General features: G+C 41.2%; 1 protein-coding gene across 4 annotated transcripts in view; it reads right to left on the reverse strand.

Annotated features, from left to right (window-relative positions):
* Positions 1 to 20,450, reverse strand: part of fto (FTO alpha-ketoglutarate dependent dioxygenase) — a 143,607-nt gene that overhangs the window by 115,087 nt on the left and 8,070 nt on the right. For all 4 annotated transcript variants that reach the window (XM_028014484.1, XM_028014486.1, XM_028014485.1 and 1 more), the window contains exons 2-3: positions 2,726 to 2,803; positions 1,607 to 2,624 (exon numbers count right to left, since the gene is read on the reverse strand). In XM_028014484.1, the coding sequence (XP_027870285.1) occupies positions 1,607 to 2,624; positions 2,726 to 2,803 (1,096 nt within the window). The remainder of the gene's footprint in view (positions 1 to 1,606; positions 2,625 to 2,725; positions 2,804 to 20,450) is intronic.

Here is a 20,450-nt window from a genome sequence, read left to right on the forward strand (position 1 = left end):
TCAGAAAGAAATATTTCAGAAAAGTTAAATCTGTAAATGCAATGAAAGGTGGTTGTAAAAAGTAATAATCAAATTTATTCTGATGTTTTAAAAGCACAAAAATTACGCAGCTCTTTCTAGGACTTGACAATATCTTCAATAAAATGCGTGTTTAGCTGTGTGGTGTCCAACAGTTTGTTTTGTATCTGTTCTAAAAAGCAAAGTTCTCTGTATCCCCTTATCAAGTCAATCAGCAAACACTATTAGCTCTTGAGAGAATATGCATTCGGTAATTAGGAGACTGAATGGTACAGTCTAGGAACACTTATCAAAGCAGGGCTCATTATTCCATATCAGATAATTGCACATCGATCATTTCTCGGGGAAATGATTTAGATGAGATGTAGCGCCTGCGATAAGGCCTGTTTGTTAGACTGCGCCATTGAGCCGATGTTAAGGGCTCAGATTCAAATGTCTGTGATCTCCCAACACACAGGCAGTGATAAGACTGTCAGCGGCGAACTGGTGATGACATTTGATAATGCCCTGACACTATCACAGAGATGGATCTGATGGTTGCCTCACCAGAGGCCATGTCTACAGCTGCTGCAGCGGGGCTGCAGGGCCTTCATACCCAAGGTTACCTGCATCTGATCCACCACACAGCAACAGAGATAAGTGACCCAGACGATTGTTAAACTGGAAGATAAATATCATTCTTAATGTTAAGTATTAAAGTAAAATTTATTCAGAAGCTAGATTTAGAATTAAATCTAGCCTTTTACATCCTTTATCAATTTTAGTAGCATTACATGCACTTCAAACACAATACAGATGCATTTCAATAAATTATAATAGTATTATAAATGTAATTTATTTGAGTTATTCAAGTCAATTTTCTAAGAAATTATTACAATACAACAGACAACAGATCAAAAGTGATATTTTTAATACCCTAATGGCTGTGTAATTGTCTACACAATCATGAGGGAGACTGCTGGCTTGGCATTTATCCAGCAGGTAAGCTATAAAGTCCAATGCTGAAGAAGGCTGTTCACAGGGTGCTTTAGCAAAGCATGTTAATGTAAAGCTTAGTGGAAGGAAAAGGTGTAGAATAGGGTGCTCTAACAAGAGCTGAAAGTATTAAATTCTTTCCGTTAAGCCACTTCTGGAACTGAGACCACATAAGAAGCATCTTACTGTAGCTAAAAAGAAAAAGAACTACCCTGTTGCTAAGTAACTTTTGTATTTTTTTCCCCAAAGTGAAGGCTTCAATGGTCTAAACTAAAAGCAGGAAGGCACAGAATTCAAGCTGCTTGAGGCCCACAGAGAAGTTCACAGCAGAGCCCGATAGTCTTTCTGCCACAGCACATGGATACAGTAATTTATAGACATATAAAGGTCAAACTTTTCTGCACTAAAAGTAATTTTTCATTGATTTTATATTGTTTTGAATTTCATGAGAAACTAAATTTATGCATTTTATTAACCATCAAAGTAATACATCACTCTATGCAATTAATCTACATATAAATTTCACTTTTTGAATTGAATCCATAGAAAAAAATCATTAACAATTACCTTCGATTTTACAGAGATTAATTTCTATATTTTACTTTAAACTTACCTTTGTCGTCATGACAACTATAGTTGTAAACAGCCACTGGTGAATGAGTGATCAGGTTCTCATCGTGGTGCCACCCTACCGCCATTTTCCCCATGCCGTAGTACGGTTCCTCTTTGAGGTGGCTCATTTGTGCGGGGTCCATGTAGTTCAGTAAGGTGACATTGAACTTGACTGGACCGGTGCACACCTGTGGGGGACTAGGCTGCGAACAGCCCAGCCCTCCTGCAAGTTCCTCTTTATCCTGAATGTGGTAATCTGACAGGCTGTGCTTTAGCTGAGCCACAGGCTTCTCCTGAGCCTCTAGTCCCACAGGTTCAGGCTTTGTCCCAGTGAAGGCCTCCGTTGTCCAGCCGGGACATTTTCCTTCGCTGTGCTCTGAAACTCCTGCAAAACTACTTTCACTTGGTTTGACTTGGGAGGACTCACCCTCCTCAGTCTCCCACCCCGCTTCTTGTTTTGACCCAGAGCATCCTTCTTCGCTGTGCTTGGACTCAATGTCCCACTCCTCGCTGTGCTTGGACTCGGTGTCCCCCTCCTCGCTCTGTCTGGACTCCGAGTCCCCTCCTTCACTATTCTTGGAGTCGTCACTGTGTTTAGACTCTGTCTCACCCTCTTCAACTAGCTTTGCTTCCCCTTCGGCCTTCATACATTGTGAAAACTGGTCTCCCTCCTTCAGTTGAGACACATCAGAACAGAGGAATGTGTTAAGCTCCCACAATGCTTTGCAAGCGTCCCTCAAATCGGGATCACAGCAGTTTTGTCCTTTGACCTCGGCGTCCTCGCTGTGCCAGGGAATGGCAAAGAGCCGTGTGTCCAGATATCGGTAGGTGTGGCCGGGTTCACCCAGCAGCGCACGCGACACAGCGGTGAACACATCTCGGTCGCGGACACGGACCAAATCCTTCAGCAGACAGCCCTTCTTTCTGAGGGTGAGCAGAGCCGCCTGGACCCGACTGTGGAGCTCAGCAGGAAGCGAACACGATTTCCTCAACACCAAGCCAGAGTAGCTGGAATCCCACTGAAAATACAATGAAACAAAGGCCTTACATAATCAATATCTCTATCTGTATAATTATTTATAACTATTTTGTCATAGTTAAAGAAGTAAGACCAACTCACCAGTTGCTGAAAACCTCGATCTGAAGGTCCCAGAAAAGGGATCTTCTTTTCTCCCAACTCCTGCAGTAGCCTACGCCTCTGTGGAAAATAGATCAGTGAAAGAAACTGACAGGTTTGTTTCCCCACATGATGATGGTTCTTAACTTGTTAGGAAGCACGGTACAAATCAGTTTTGCATAAGTAAACTGAAAGAAACAGTAAAACAATTATCCAATACAGATGAGATACCAGAAAACTATGCTGCACACGTATTGGTGTCATCTCTGGTAAGCTGCGAAATATACAGCAGAAACATATCATACTAAGAAATTTTGGCAGTGAGGGGAAGAAAAATCCAATATTAAGAAATTAAGATTTTTTTTTCTTAGTTTGTTGTAAGAAAAAATAGAACAAAATCAGTTAATGGCACCCCCGCCAATTCCTACCAAATATGAAAAAATTAGCATTTTCTTAAATAATGCTTATTATGTCATATTTTCTCAAGATTTGTAATGAGTAATTAATTCCTACGACATGACAAGACACAGAAGGGAAAAACAAGAAAACAGGCCATTAAAGTAAGGCAAATGTGAGTTTATCTTCATAACTCAGCAACACGCTACCATAATCATCATCAAGTTTTTTTGTACAGCATATTTCAGCAGCAAGTCAGTTCAATGCAATGAACTTGGATGGACTAGATAACTTTAAGAGAAAAGCAGAACATAGTAACGTCTTGGGGTCACCAGGTCACTATGCCAACCATTAAAAGCTATCCAGATGCAATCACAAACAGAGTAATGTAGGTCAGTAAACACCACCGGTACTTTAACGAGAACTATGTGTTCTGTCAGATGATGCTAAGATTGAGCTTAGTGGAAGGAAAAGGTGTAGAATAGGGTGCATTTGGGTCTGGCGCAAAACAAAGGACGACTATTTGGAAATACTATTATTATTATTACTTCTAAGACCCTAATAAAATGGTGAGAGAGCACCGAATCATGAACTCTTACGAGAGCTTCTTGTCTGGTGTTCTCTTTTAGAGAACTGGAGATGGCCTTAGGTCTATCTGCAGAATAATGATCCAACGCATGTGACCACATCAAGACAGAAACGGTTCAACAGGCAAGAAAAAAAAATAACCTTCTTCCACTGTTATCCCCACATCTGAATACTACAAAACCCTGCAGAGAGTGGAGAAGATGAAATTAAAGAGCACCCAGGGTTTTGGATGATCTTGAAAAAGTGTATAAAAAAGAAGAATGTACAAAATTCTTCTCTAACCCTGTGAAATGCTATCAGTAAAGAAAGATTTTATAAAGTTTTGCAACTTATTTCACTTTTAAGAGTGAAATAAAATGTCTTGTTCGTTTTCCTACTGAACGCCCCCCCCACACACAAAGATTAAAAGTCTAATGTATTTTAGATTAAGTCCATAAAAACATTGTTTTTACACACTTTACCAGTGGGGTTAATAACTGAAAACGTTTTTTTTCTTTGGTCTATGCCCACCGCCATACCGGACATAAACCTTTGGAGTAAAACGTGTTCAAGGGGGCTACCTTCCATTCTGACCCAAAAATCAAACGGCAACCGGCACAAAATACTGCTGACCCAAATAATATTTCTCTGCCTTTCTTCTTCTCTCACAGGAGAAGGAGGAGGATACGTGTGCACAGCAGCGCTGCATCTGTGTGCATATGTAGACAATCATTCTCCACAGGTGCACACACAATCTGTGTGGTGTTCCTGCAGCAGTGAGGTGAAATGTCACCGGCACACCACTGACTTTTTACATCTTTAAAGATGAATGGCGTGCTCTTCAACAACCAAACATTTGTAACAGGTTAGGGGAAAAAAGGCAGTGTGTATATTTTAGCGACATTTACAGCATGCATCCAGCATTTTGCCTTCACTAATAATGCCAAAGACCTTATGTGGCACGCTGCAGGGAATACGGGAGACAGCTGCCAAAATATTTCCTGACTTTTAAGAGTGAAATAAAATGTCTTGCTCGTAAACATTGCAGTGCGGTTATAAAAAGCTGTGTGTCCCGATTTAAGGGAGAGAGGGATCAGAACCAGGGCAAACAAGGAAGGATTGAACATTAAAGACAGAAGAGGGTGAAAAAAAAAGATCCCAATAATGGAGGCCAAGGAAACGGAAGGGCATCTGGTTTAAGGCGGCTGGACGAATTTACCTTCAGGGCTGAATCCTCACCTTAGGCTAAACAACACAACACCTGCTGGAAGTTTTCTTAAAGGATGCATGAGAGCATACAGGCCTTCCAACTTATTCTGGAACAAACAAAAACAGACCTGCAGACAGTTGGAACCTAAAAAAACAAAACAACATGCACTATTCATGACCAGGCTGCATTCAAAGGCTTTTGGAAGAAATTGACAGCCTGACACGCATTCATTGGTGTCAAAGTATAACCCATGACAGATGCTGAAGATATCAAGGTGAAACTCTGGTCTACTCTTGTATATGTGTGTGTTTGTCTACGATTACAGCCATGTGTTTGGTCAAATCCATATTTTCCTATTCGCATACTTTTTAATGTATTTATAAGTTATATACTTCTAGTCGGCTTCATCTTTTGTCGAGCAAAGAGACTCCTATAGACGCACACACACACATTCATGAGTTCTCTGAATAATGCACTGGTGGGGTTGCGAGCGTGATGCCTCAGCCTGAAACGCGCACAACCAAAGCTGTCACAAACATGTCAAATACATCGGCCTGCTACGAAATTCCACAGAAAAAAGCCAAAGACAGGAAGTTACCGGAGCCCTCTGAGGCAGATGGACTCTCACAGCATTAGAGAGCTGCTGTGTCTGTCTTCCTGTCTGCATGTCTGCTACTGATTCCAAAAGGGGGGGAAAAAGAAGTCACAAGGTGCGAAAAAAGGTCTGAGTTTCAACTCAGATCCAAGAAACAAGATTACCGATTTCTATAATACTGTAACGCGGGTGCTTCATGGGAGCAGTGCAAACCGTCTGTGCTAAGTGATATATCTGATGCTTTTTTTTTTAATCTCTCCCTTCCTTGATAGGATTATTCCCTCAGCCGGACTGTTTATCACAGAAAAACATATTAGGTAGAATAGAACTCAATTGGTTTGCTTTGATCTTGGCCTATAAAAGATATCATACTGTGTACCATATATTTAATAATTTCATTTATTTCACATCTGTGACACCCCAGTGGGCACTTTCTTCAAAGTGATCCTCACAAAGTAGATTAATGTCCGGCGCTTAGCATCAATAGCTCGGAATAGCCAGATAACTCCACAGCTGCAGGGATAAAAACACCTTCAGTGTGACTTTTGTCTGCCTCGGAAAGGGTACTGGGATAAGAAAAACTGTGTTTGGTACAAATACTGACAGAGGACACCCACTTCCTGGTGGACTTACCATGACTTGGCTAATGCCTCGTGAAGCATGGATAAAGCAATAGTGTTTTACCCTTTCCTACTTCTCAGTGGCCTGCCTCTTTAATTTCTGTGTTTGGCAACAGGTTGCAAATTGGGCTAGTAAAGAATCAAACAAATTATATTTGCCTTAAAAAATTTTGTATGGTAAACACAACCATTTTAATGTCTACTTTGATGATCTGCTGTTAATTCTGTGTTGGTCAAATTTACTGGCACTCTTGCACTTTTTTCACCATCTTCCCAAGTGTCTTCTTTCTGTCTCCCATTTACAGGTATGACATCTTTAGAGATGGCTTTGCAATGGCCTGCTGTGTTTAAACTGCAAGTTACTGATATTTGTCAGACACCAGTTTCAGAAGTGCTCACTTAGTTCAAAAGTAATGGTGGATCATCGAGTTTGACTAGTTGGCTGTAAAATGTCAAATTCAGAAAGACAGGCTGCCTGTGAGCATCAAAGCAGCTTCCTCCTCGCTCTTTTTGGCAACAGGTCGAAAAATGTAGGACACTCATGTGAAGCAACACGGAGCGCAGATGAGCAGGGTGTGCCTCGTCTGTCAGATGTTTTGTGTTTGTATGCGTGATAGACACAACATCTATAGAAGACTTGTATTAAACTTTAAAATAACAAAAACCTGAAGAAAACATGCACGCAAAAAAACAGAATGCAGTTCGATCAAATGCCAAATGCTCTTCAGGTAATGGAAGTCATTTAATCTCCACAAAGATCTGCTGTCTCAATTCGTCTGCAAACTGAAAAAAGCCTCGACCTTTTTCACATTTTGTCGATTCAATTAAATGTATTTTAGGGGAGGCGCTGTAAAACATGTGGGGTTCATTGTGAACCCCATTATAGGTGTAGGCATAGTTTACATCTGCAGGGAATGTTTTATACAGGTCATCCCATTCAAACAACACATATATTTATACCTTTTTATAAACATAAAAATATGAAGGGGGTAAAGTGAATTTCCATTTAGCTCTCTATACATCAATGAACAAATCCAGTAATACTAACTGCCGTCTTAAGTCACTTAATTAGTAAATAGAAATAACCTGTATGTAATGCATACAGAATAAATACAACACAAGCAAACAAAGTGCTTCAGGAGTAGCACTAGTCAATAAATTGTTTGCAAACAAAAAGAGAATGCCACAACAGCAAATCTACCAAGATATCACTGTACACCTTAAACCAGGGGTGCCCAAAGTCGGTCCTCAAGGGCCGACATCCTGCATGTTTTAGTTCTCTCCCTGGTGACAGTAACAACCTTTTCAGCATGTCAATGTTCTTCTTAGACCTTCTAATGAGCCATCATTTGACCCAGGTGCAATAAACCTGGGAGAGAACTAAAACATGCAGGATGCCGGCCCTCAAGGACCGACTTTGGGCACCACTGCCGTAAACTGACATACTGTATTAGGCAAAGTGCGGATTAATCAGAGAATATTTTAACAGAACTAGTAATGGTGCAGTCGATTGTGGTGGAGTCTGACCTAAACGTGCAGTCATAGATATAATCAAATGACTTTTATCAAGACATATTCTTGTAGAAAATTGACCCAATCAAAATAGTCTTTGACAGGACTTAAAAACAAACACCTACAGATAGTCTCCATCCAATCTGACTGAGGTAGTTTGTAAAAATATTATGTTGACATTTCTAAATAGATATACAAAGCTGGTAGAGACATAGTCCAAAATATCTGCAGCTATAATTGCAACGAAAGGTGATTCTACAAAGTATTCTGAAAGGAAGGCTGAATGCAAATGCAAAGAACACTGTTAGAAAAATAATACACAATTTTCCACCCAACTAACATTTAGACAATATTTTTTGCAGTTTAAATACGTTATAAAGTGTTTAAGCAGTACAAAAACATTTGCAAGACCTGACCAAACTTTTAAAATGTATTCTTTTAATGTGTGCCATTAAAACCAACCAGGAAGGACTAACAGAATGAAAATGGCGACTCAGTTTGATGGCTAACAGGGCAGACTGGTAAATGGATAACTGGAATGTGTGGGAGCTGACCTCAGCATGGGGGTGTTGGTAATGTGTAACCCCTTGACTTTATACCTCTGTTCACAGAGCAGAAACTGAATTTAAATTGGAACTGTGACAGCCAAAGGTCAGTCAGCAGGATGTTGCTGGAAATGTCTTTAAAAAGTTTGTTTTCAGCAACTTCCTTGTTAAAATGTAAATTTTGGGAGACAATGTGTTTTGTCTTGCAATACATTTACAGATTCTATTCAGCGTGTAGGCCTAGTTTACATCTGCAGGGAATGTTTTATGCAAGTCACCCCATTCAAACTTGCACAAGCAAAATATGTCAAATGTTATGCACAGCTTATCATTCAACTTTTCTCAGAAACACAACAGGTAATGTCTACAAGACTTCGGGTTATGCTGAACTCATGAGATTCAGTGACCGTTTTGTATATCTGATGCCAATTTCTGATTAGCAACAAGCAAGGGAAAAAGATTAATATCCCAAGAAATAAGAGTAGGTCTGCCATTAAGCACTGCATACTTTTTCAAATCAGACATCATTCTGTATATATTGACAGACATGTTCAGCATGTGTTCAGAGGAGGGTGCCCAGGTGGCCCGAGTGATCGAGTGATGACAAATGGTAGACAGGCGGGCTCCAGTCTGCTAATTGTTGTTGGAGGCTGAACGCTGCGTCGTTGATTTCGCCTCGCGACAGGGCGGCAGGAGACGTGATCATTAATATCAGACCACTTCCATCCATCTACCGGAATAAGAGGCCGGTAGTTTTAAAAGGCGACGCTGGGCAGACCTTTCACGTCCTGTTTATAACACTGATCTGAACACATTACCAGAGTGGTGGGGGGCCACTGCCGGCCATTAATTAGGTGTGCACACATGCCCACACAATGTGACCACACTTCACATCCGTCTACCAGTCACACCTGCAGGACAACGTATTCTACCACACACAAGTAGAAATATGGACGCCTTACGAGCTTATGGGTCATACATCAAAATGTGAAGGGAACTTCTATTGAAACACCTGCAAAAAGCTGCACCAGACAGTTCTGATCCAGAAGGCCCCTCCTCTGTTATTCTTGAGATGGTAAATTAAGAAATGGAAAAGTGTAAACAACAAATTATATGTGATATCATTTATTTTGAGGAAATAAAAATTATTTATTTGACAAAACAAAACAGTTGAACTAAACACTGTTTAATTTTTACAACTAAAACAGAAATAAATTATATAATTTAATGTATTTTTAGAGATAAATAACATTAATTTAAGCACATTTTAAACCAACTGGGTTTCATATTGCTGGTTCACTTCTTATTTTGATTTGCAGATTATTTTTTGTCTCAGTCATGCCCAATGAATATATATTATATTATATGCAATAAAAAATGTGTTTAATCTAATTTGTATTGTTTTTTTCATACAGAAAATCAAGTTTCCTGGTATACTTAACTGGAAAATCGTCCAAATGACTATTGTAGAAAAGCTGAAATACTGTTTATACTAAGTACCTACTGTGTCTGCTCTGTGTGTGCTACCATACGTCTTGTCCTATTCATCTTTATGTTTGCTTTCCATTTTTTTACTTGGGCTACTAGTAATTCTGACAGCTGGAGAGAGCGTGGTGAGAAGGAAGGAAGCGTCAGGCCTCATCTGTCTTTTTGGACTTTCCATTGTTTTCGATGCACCTGCCAGACTTACAGAAAGACCCAGGTTTCCAGATCAATCATTCAAAAGTATTTACAAATGCACAAAGCCAGACTCAGACAGGTTGGCACATGGCCACTCGCTTTAAGTGCTTTTCAATGTGTCTGCGGTGTCAACATCTATTTCACACTTATCTACACCTCAAAGGGGGGAAAAAGATGCTTCTCTGACCTTTAGCAAGTGTCAAATCTGGAGAGAAGAATAGAAGGAAAGAAGAGGAAGAAAATAAAGGGATTTAAAAGATCTGTTGATGTACGGCATACCCAACTTTTTTTTATTTATCCGGGAAAGATTGACTGAGCATGTACTTTATCAGAAACATACGCACTCTCTCAAAGTATTTCACACGAAGAAAGCTGCACTACATCTAAGGAGTTCCTGTGAACAATAAAACAACCCTTATCCTTCCATGACTCATGCTGGGAGAAAACATTTTTTGAAGGACTTATTTAGTTTTTTAGCCTCTCCAGGATTCAATCCAGTAGCATTCCTACTCAAAGAGACAAAATGTGAATGAACCGTTTGGCTAAGACTGCTAATACCCATTTTGCCCTAATTGTTAGTTTGCGGTGAGGACATAATGTTTCCATTAAGATTATGTCGATCGAGAAAAGCTTTTTAGTTTTCACCTTCAAATTACAACTTGCTTGAGGTCAGCTGTTTTCCACCTGGAAAGGCCCGTTTTAATGCAGATACAGTCCCTTGATATTCCGGCTGGGTCCAGTTCAGTGAGGGTGAGGAGTGAGAGGATGGAGGGAGGAAAGAGAGGAGAGGCAGAAGAGCGTTTGATTGAAAGACTGTGATTAGCAGTTTTCAGCAGAGCACCAGGGCCACTGAGTTGTTCTAACAAGGTTGTCGCGTCTCGAGGTGCAGTCAAGGAGAAGTCAGTGCTTTAGAGAGCTCCCTTGATTTCTCCATTTCCCCCTCCCTCTTTCACTCTCGCCATCCAGCCACACTTTCCTTGCCCCTCCAAAAAAAAATCAATATGGCTGTGCAAAGTGCAGCCTGGCCCATGGGGAGGGTGAGCTAACTGTAGGGGCTGGATGTTGGGCTTACAACGAGGACAAGAAGCGTCCTCGAGGCCAGTCCCACAGGCAGTGTCAAGGACAGACCAGAGGTCCACAGGACCAAGGCCACCAGAATACCCTTCCTCTCTGCGTCTTGCCTACTTTTAAACTCAGTGTTTCTCTGTTACCTTTGCTAGGCATGGCTCAGCGAGGCAGAAGTGATCAATAACCAGGTGGAGCGTTTAAAATCCTCTGCTCGAGAGGCTGGCGCTACACTCCTCAGAGTCCATCAGACCTGCACATCACTCAGGGTGGTGACTGGGTGTGCAGCAGTCAGACTTGGTCATTGTAAGGTTTGTGATTTGTGACAGTAAACAATTCAATAGCACTTAGCGATACATAGTGTCTGAGGGGTGTAAGGCCAGACTCTTCACACTCACTGCCATTGTCTCAACATGTCACAGATCACTGGGATTCAGGCAGGTCAAGCAGCTATATAGGCTGAAACATCTCAGTATTGTATCTTACTCCAAGGCAGCTCTGAAGGTGTTACTACAGCTGCACGCTGCCGGTAACAGAACAGAAACGTCTGAAAACATGTGCTATCATTGTCAACAGCAGTGCTTCTCATTTCCATACAGTAGGCTTGACGACGAAGGAGCTTGTACATAATGTGGATGAAATGCGCAAGGAGGATTTCAGTCCTGCCGCATGTCTCCATGAATGAGTGACTGATCACAGTAAAAGTGGCTTGTGCCTCTAATCCGGTACCACTGTTAGACAGAGCAAAGACCCAGCTCTGCGTACCGCCGCATGCGCTGATCAAACCCATCTTGTGACAAGCAACCATTTCAGATGACGGTGATTTCTCAGCTCTGTGTCCTTTCTGCTCCGTATTAGATCATCTTCTGACACTACCGAGTCTGGCATTTCAGCTGGGATAAAGAATGATGCTCAATCCAACACAAAATGGTTGGGAGTCAAGGGTAAACAAGGGGCTAAGACATGGGAGCTATCCATAATTGGCTAGCAGCTGTGACCATTATCATGTCGTTTATTATCAATTTATGCTAACCTTTAGATTTGTTACAGTGTGTTTGATGAAACAATTTAAAGATAAAAATGTGTCATTTTAGAAAGAAACAATATCAATATGAAGCTCACAAATACCAAAGAAAGCCGACAATCTGTTTCAGTTTTCCAAGAACAGGCCTACATATACCATTAACTTTTTTGAAAATTTACTGCTATGTTTTTTCTAAAACAAGTTGGATCATCTCTTGAATTATCTGTTGCCCTATTTATGGAATCACATTTTGCATCGGGTCTTATTACAAAGCAAGTGCAATGGTCCAAGTTTTAATCCTAAACCACTAGCAAAACATATGGCTCAAAACAGATGTGGACTGCACATCTAGGACAGGTCTAATCCCATCTCATGTAGTCTTTGACCCAGATAAACTGGCATTATGATGCGACCTCAGATTAATATCAAATTAAGGGTTGAATATCATATGTGTCTGTTTACGCAACACCCAGACTATCTTCTTGGAATCCAGCAGTAGATAAGTTTATTGTAATGGCATTAGTAAAATCCAGAACTGTAGCAGATGGTACTTGTCTTGCTTGAAGAGCTGCCTCTTCTCCATATTTATTTTTCTTTCACTCATTCTGTACAAAGGCAAATATTCTACTAGGAACTGAACACCTTAATCCTTTTCACACTTCACAGTAGCCAGAATGGTGACTGATTAACATTCTGGAGGTCTAGAACCCAGTCATTTGAAAATGTAATTGCAGATGTCCCACTGCATGCATGCATTTAGTTTGGGAGTTAATATTAAAGCTCAGAAACATGTCACAAGTCAGGAGGGACATGGGCAAGCTGGGCCACAGCCAAGTCGCTAAAGCTCACATTTGCACTGTGTGAAGGAGTTGCAAGCTGTTGCTACTACTCGCTGGGCACCATAGTTACTGTTCACTTCTGCTAATTATTACAGCCAATCCAAGGGGTTAACGGGGCGGAGCCTGGCCAGACCATGTTACGCGGCATTTAACAGCTGGCTGGAATGGAGGTGAATGCATTACACGCTGCCCCTCATCCAATAAAAATAAAACATCCTGACATCTAAGGTGTACTTAGCATAGAGGAGAGGGAGGAAGTGAAGATGGCAACAAAGAGGCAAAAAGAAGAGGAAGTTGAAATGAAAAGGGGGGTGGTTTGGAGGGGGGCACACCTGATAAAGTGATGTCCAAGTGCCACCTAGTGACAACTCTCTGGCTTTTCTGATCTATCAGGCAGAACAGAGTAAAGGGTGAGGCAAAACAATTCAGTATTACAAATGCATGTAAATAAATTATCAATTGTATTAAATTTGTAGTATAAATTAACCCAATAAAAAAAAACAATAGTAAAACTTAATGGCAAAAAGTGCTGTATAAATGCAGACTAATATAAAGGTTGACCATAAGTTGCACAAGCAACAGGTACCGTTTCAGTATTGTGAAGCAAAGGCCTTTTAAGTTTGTTAGAGGTTCACAAGGTGCGGACTGTAGCTGAACTCAGTGCTTGAAAATCCTTCATATACATACAGGAAATGAGCTTCAACTCCTGAACTACAGATGAACTAAAACGAAAATCAATTTGTCTACTGCTAAGTGGTCCAAAGTTCTCTTTCAGATGAAAGTAAGTTTTTGCATCTCATTCGGAAATCAAGGTAACAGAGTCTGAGGGAAGATCGGAGAGGCAACAAAATCCAAGGTTTTTGTGTTCAGCATAAAGTTTTCACAGTCTTTTTTTTTCCGGTGGGGGGGAGAGGTTCCGAGCCATGTCTGCTGATGTTGCTCCACTGTGTTTAAAGTCAATATAGCGATCTACCAGGACATACTGACAAGATTTGTGGATATATGCTGAGTTCATTCTCTCACCAGGATTTGTCTGTCGCCCATTCTGACAAAGATATGGCAACCTGGTTTAATAACCATGATATTACTGTGGTTGAATGGCCCGAAAACTGCTATGAAGAAAGACACTAGACTGAACATTGCAGATTAACTGAAGGCCCAAAGGGTTCCTTAGACTCTCAGCAGTACCACACTACCACCGTACAATGACACTGAAAAGCTGAGAGATAACATAAGGTATTGAGTGCATTTACTGTACAGTACATGGAAATTTGTTTAGTAGGTTGACACTGGTTTTAAAATTCCTGCTTTCACTGATGTTATGTATTACTCTACATTTTGAAAACCTACATTTGTCTTTTTAAAGCTATATGGTGTGATCATCAAATATGTCATTGCTTTTTGAAAAAAACATTTTTCAGTAATTTGTCATTTAATGAGATGCCTATATACAAGCAAACTATCCACTCCAAAGAAAAGCATATGTCACTCAAGTCTCAATTAAACAGTCAACATAATGTATAGATTTATTTATAATTAAAATGGTTAGCTTAATTATATCCAATCCAAAGAGTCAATCAAGCAAGCAATCAGTCACCTACGTTGAGGTGACCATGTTGTCTGAGCAGTGCAGTTGTCTAAGAGAGCCGGTAACACTGCAATGGTAGGCCAGCGGCCCCAAGCTCCTAGGTCCCCTTCCCTCATTAGCCCAGGTATAAATCACACTCTGCTGGTACCCAGAGGTGAGAGGGATGGGAGTGGAGGTGAGCTTGAAATAATGCTTATGTCACGGCAGGTCAGCCCTCCATTATGGCCGTTTCAAAAACTATTAATCTTGCTTGTAGTCAGTGGCCTAGAAATAATTACTTCATCTAACCCATGTAATACAGCATGACCAGCAGTCGAGCTTGGTCAATTTGAGGCTGGGGAGGCAGAGTGGAGGCTGAGATAGGGGGTAGAGTCACAAATTATCAGGGTCCTGTCTTCTGCTGCCGGGTGACTGATGTCCTGCTCGCTTCTGCTGTGGCCTTTTACATTCTTAACACTGATTTAGATAGATACATGCACATTCTGAAAGGCAGATCATGTACGAGCACAAACGCAGTGTGTATGCGCATTAATGCATGACTGAATATACACAGACTGAACCAGGAACATGAAATTTGTATAATTTAAACACCGAGATCTTTACAACATTGCATTCAACTTTGAAAAAAGTCATTTTCAAATTTACTTGGACCTTTTCCAAGTAAATTTGTCACCATATATTATAGTTTCAAAACTAGGTAAAATTCAAACCGAAACATCACAAAGTCTGACAACAATTAGATCATTTTGGCTCAATACACAAGTAACTGTGAAGTAAAGCCATCACATTACACTTCAGGATTTCCTGGTACCACAACTTCCGGTGCAATCACCTGCCAGGATGGCAGAGGACCAATCCACCCCCACATCTCCAACATCCCAAAAGACATAGACACAATGAAGACGATCGTCGGAGAAACCCACGCTGACAGCAAACAGACGAACTTGTGAAAACTCAGCCTCCGTAAACGTCACAGGAAGTATGTATAGAGTGACATAAATAAATGCAGCCCTATAGTGCCTGTCACAGCTGGTGTTGCAGGTGCAAATTTAATTAGTCAAGGTGAAGTCTCCCTTGTTGTCTGGAAAAAGATGGAGGGGGTGTCCTCGCCATGCACAACTGTAAACATGCGCTATATCCTAATCAGGTGTCACCGTAACGTTTGATCAGCCGGCGAAAACTTGTCACGAATCCCCAGCAGAGAGTGGGCCGACGGGTAGAACAAAGAAAAAGAGCTGTCATAAAAGAGCGGGGTGGCAGCGGTGATGGCAGTGGCGGTGGATGAAGAGACTTTGCCCATTAGCAGTCTGTCGGCTGTCTCTCTCCTACTCCCCTTAACGTCTCTCCACCTCTGGTTTCCCTTCGTTCTCCATGTAGCTACCATCAGCATACACCTTCCTTATAGTGTCCCGCCGCAGCTCTGTGCCTGAGAACCTAAACCGCAGCTGTCACACAGATACTTCACAACCGCCAACTAAAGCTTGCAAAGGCAAAACCCCAAAGTAGCACGCTACTATTGTTTACCTTCCGAACAACCATGAGTGTACAGAGATACAAGCTGAGCTCGTTTTGTTTTCATCAAGCACCATTCCAGGTGAATGGGTCCCCCTGAAAAGCCTGGGGAAGTAGAGGCGTGCATGCTGTGCTCCATCCGCCCAATGCCTTCAGGCTGCACTGAGGCGGTGGAGGAACACATTTTATACTGTTTACCTTTCAGTTTGGATGATATTGAATGCATTAGCTGATTGAACCCTATGAGAAACACAGGCGAGTGACAAAGCCCAATCGTCTTTGCGACTAGCGTGGTAACTGAGATTACAGTCTAACAAAGAGCAGACAGGAGGAAAAAATATTTAAAACCCAAATAGTGATACATAAATTAATTAAAGGACAAAAAAACAAGTGGAGAATTAAAGTTAGAACATCTGTCAGCGACTTAGCTTCCCAACGTAATACCAGTGTTAGAACATTTATACCCTTGAAGTTAATGATCCCCTCTTTAATTGACAGTCAAGAAAAGCTGGCTGCGGCAGCATCCTGCCAAGACACCGATAAGGCCCCCCCTACCCTCCTCCCAAAAGTAAAATAAAAAAATAAAACAGTTTAAAGAACCTTGGCACTAATCCCCATTGTCATCCCAGTGCAGCAGAAGGACTTACAAACACAGATAACTCTGCTCAAGCTGTCTATTTCTTAGGAGTTACGGGGACAGGCGAGTCGGCGCACGCCTCAAATCAGTCACTCAGATTACCCCAATCCCTCTGCGCTGTCAGTCAGCTGAGACACTAGCCTGTCATCACATTTACATGAGTCCATCTCATAAGTGACAATGCCCCGTGTATATGACAATAGCTGCGACGAAGGGGTCCACTCGCTCGCCGATAGCACCTCAACAGTGTGGCAGACAGGCTGTTGTTGGATTAAGCTCACAGCATGCCTGGCACTCCTGTCTTCACTGACACTCAAACAACAAGTTAAGGGGTCTTAACCATTTGGGGGTTTTTTGGTTTTGTTTTTTTTTTCCCTTATGGTGGGAAGAATGTAGGAGAAGTATGTCACATGAAAGACGCATACAAACCTGCAATGGCAAACACAAACGCAGATCACACACACTGGGGGAAAAAAAACTTCAAAAAGCTTGGAAGTTTAGAATAGGTATAAGAAAACCAGAAGCTTAGGGTGTATTTCTCTATAACTGGCCTCGAGAATGACTTTAATCCACACGATGAAGCACAAGAACTACAACAGAAATCAACACATTAACTTTTCATAACAGAAAACAATGAAAAATATTTTGCTTCAATAAACACAGTTAAGATGGGGTGTATACAGACCAGTTATTAGGTGCCCCCTGTCAGCTGTAAATCTGATCCATTTCTTGTCAAAACTGCCTGAACTCTTAAAACTAATAGGAAATATTCAACAAGCTTTCCGAAAGATTCCTCAAAGATATTGACTACAGATAAAATTGTAGTATAAAACAAACATCCTTTCATCAGTTCACTGTTCATGCCCGCTTAATCTTGATGGGTTATTTATGGAGGGATGAAGCCCATCTCCAGTGAAACCCCAAATTATGATCTACTGTCTGAATGACCCTCATTTGATTAGGTATCTTTTTTAGATTTCTCTTTTTTTTGTGCATTCAAGGATGTTTTTTTAGATTTTGGTTGTAACAAGTGTTAATTGTCTCTGACTAGCTATTTTCTCCCTTTTCGGTGAGAATCCAAGAGATTGTTATTTTTGAAAATCCAAGTAGATCAGCAGTTTTTAAAATATTCCAACCAGCCCGTCTGGTACTAGCAATCATGCCATGTTCAGTCACTTGCCACGCCAAGTTTCTTCCCCATTTTCATGCTTTGTTTGAACTTCATCAAGTCATCTTCTACAGATCTCTAAATGCATTGAGCTGCTACCAGGTGATTGGCTCCAGCTAGTGTTAAGCAGCAGCTGAACAGGTGTGTCATATAAAGAAGGTGGTAAGTGTGCATCCATGATAAAAGTCAAACTTTGGTGTCACTTTTTCCAGCAGATATTTGCACTTTTAAATGACTACGTGGTACATCGGGGCACCTGAGAGCTCACAAACTCCTGACTAGTTTTTATGCTTCTGTGGCTCACTCCACTTCAAACAGTCTTGAAACAAATGACAGTGGATGCCCTCTACACAGCAAGGCCAGGGCAAGCATGACACAAGGGTTGACAAGTGAACCCTCAAACTCCATAACCCTTACTCCGCTATGGCATTCATACACACACACGCAATGAAACACACACACACACAACCAAGCAGTCCAAAAACAGACCTGACATGACCGCTCCGCAGCCCTGCCTAACCCCTGCTTGTGTTTTTTCTCTCTTCATCTCACAGGAGACAGCCCTCAATTCAGGATCTTTTTAGCCAGGCAAGTGGATGTGACCTGCTGCCCCCCAGACAGGCTCATCTGAATAAACAGTGCTGAAGAAACAGGCAGAGGAGGGAAAATCTGCCTACATTATGATAGGAAGAGAGGGGATGGGAATCAGCCAAGGGGCTCCTTTCTTTATGCACGTTTGATCAAGTGCTTGACAGCGCCTGTGGATGGAATTACGGACTACTGAACAAAAAGTGAGGGTGTAAAGGCGGGTGGAAATGAGAGTGTGTTTGTGCAGCTTGGTCTAGACAGCTGAATTTTCCGAGGCCTGACAGCATTAGGCTTGTGACAAGCCTGCTGTACCTCCTCACCAACATATACAAAATGCGAGCTGCCTCCCAGTCCATCACTTAGGATGGCAGAGGGAAGCGTCGGGATAAGAGGTCAGACATGGAGAAAAATGGCAGGGAAGAAGAAGGCACAGAAGACGACGAGCAAGTGGAAGAAGGGAGAGCTGGTCAGGGGTTAAGTGTAGAGAAGACAGCGATGAAAGGCAACTGTCATGCACCAATGCTCGCCCAGAAGCACCTGTCTCGAGGAGAACATGCAAAGTGTGCCGGTCCCGTCCTGACAATACCCCCACTTTTTCTACACACTCTTGCGCATACAAGCTCTCAGGAAAGGGCTGATGCTCCACCACTGGAAAGGCATCACCTGTCTGACAGCATGCCAGTCAAACTGTCGTTGGCTCTTTCGCATATGCAAGAAAAAGTTAGACTGATGAAGAAAAAAACACACGGGGGGCTCCGAGAAGAAATCACTGAGACATGAACAGACCACCTGAAGTGAGCAGACACCTCTCAAAGACTTACATCAGAGTAGATTCTGAAATTAGCAATACACAAAGGTCCAAAAAAATCCAGAAAAAATAAACAACACTGGAAGTTTCTTGGAAGCTTGTTTTTTTTCCACTATAATAATTACTTGCAAAATTAGAAAGTAGTTAACATTTTATATGTGAAAGTCTGTACCATAAGGCAGACAAAAAGTGCTATGAGAAACTACTCACACCTTTAAACATTTTTGCATTTTGTCAGATTACAGGCACAAATTTCAATACATTTTACAAGGATTGTAAGTATAGACCAAGATAAAATAGTGAATAGTGGAAAAGGATGGATGGTTTAATGGTATTGATCTGTGAAGTAGTTATGTCCTAATCTGCATTGGCTGTCCCTTGACCTTCATGATGCTTCTAGGTAACTAATGTTCTCTAAAAAAAACTTGGGAGGCCTTCACAGAGTAGATGCTGTTCCTTTACAGAGACTAAAACACACAGAGATGAACATGATTTACAGTTTTTTTTATGCAAATGGTTACACTGGACTTAATTTAGGGGTACCTGAGTAAACTGTGCCGAACAAATATAAATGCCCACTTTCCCTGTCAAGTGTTTCACTTTCTACATGAAAGCCTTTTGAAAACCATCCCCCATTTCACCATTATACACAACATTCATTTGATTTATCACATAAATCCTCAATAAAATACAATTAAGTCATTTTATAATCTGGTACAATATAAAAAAAGTTCCAGGGGAATGAATATATTTGCAAGGCACTTTGAGAGCAATGCCAAACCCTGTCTTTTGGCTAACAGAGACGTGTGGCAGAAATTTGAACTCACTTTCACAGCTCACATTTATGGAAAAAAAACTTATGATGTACAAATTAACAGGTTGTATTTACAGCACCTTGTGAACCTGCCCCCCACAGGTTTTGTGAATGAAGGCTTGCAAACTCTCCATTGAAACCAGATGATAACAGCAGGCATTCTTACTTTATTAGAAAGGTGAGTCATTACAAAGGGAAATACACTACACAAATAAACAGCAATGAGAGCTCTTCCAGAGGAATCCTTTCATGAGCAAAACTGGCATATTTTGAATGGAGAAAAAACTTCCTTGAATCATAGCTTTGAGTGGCTAATAGGGCCCTCAGAGAATTTAGCCTCTGTGTGTGAGGTGAGCAGGTCATTTCCATGTTTATTCAGTACATGTCCAATAAGCAACCACAATGTATTGATTGAACTGATTATTATGTCTCTCTAGTGAAAGGACACATGCATGACAAATGAACCCTACTTGAACAGGTCACATTGGAAGTCACCTCATAGAACTGAACAGCTGAACTGGACAGTCGGTTTGCATGATAAATACTCCTGCCTTGTTTGC

The sequence above is a fragment of the Xiphophorus couchianus genome, chromosome 4 (genome assembly GCF_001444195.1).
Source record: "Xiphophorus couchianus chromosome 4, X_couchianus-1.0, whole genome shotgun sequence".
NCBI classification, from domain to species: Eukaryota; Metazoa; Chordata; class Actinopteri; order Cyprinodontiformes; family Poeciliidae; genus Xiphophorus; species Xiphophorus couchianus.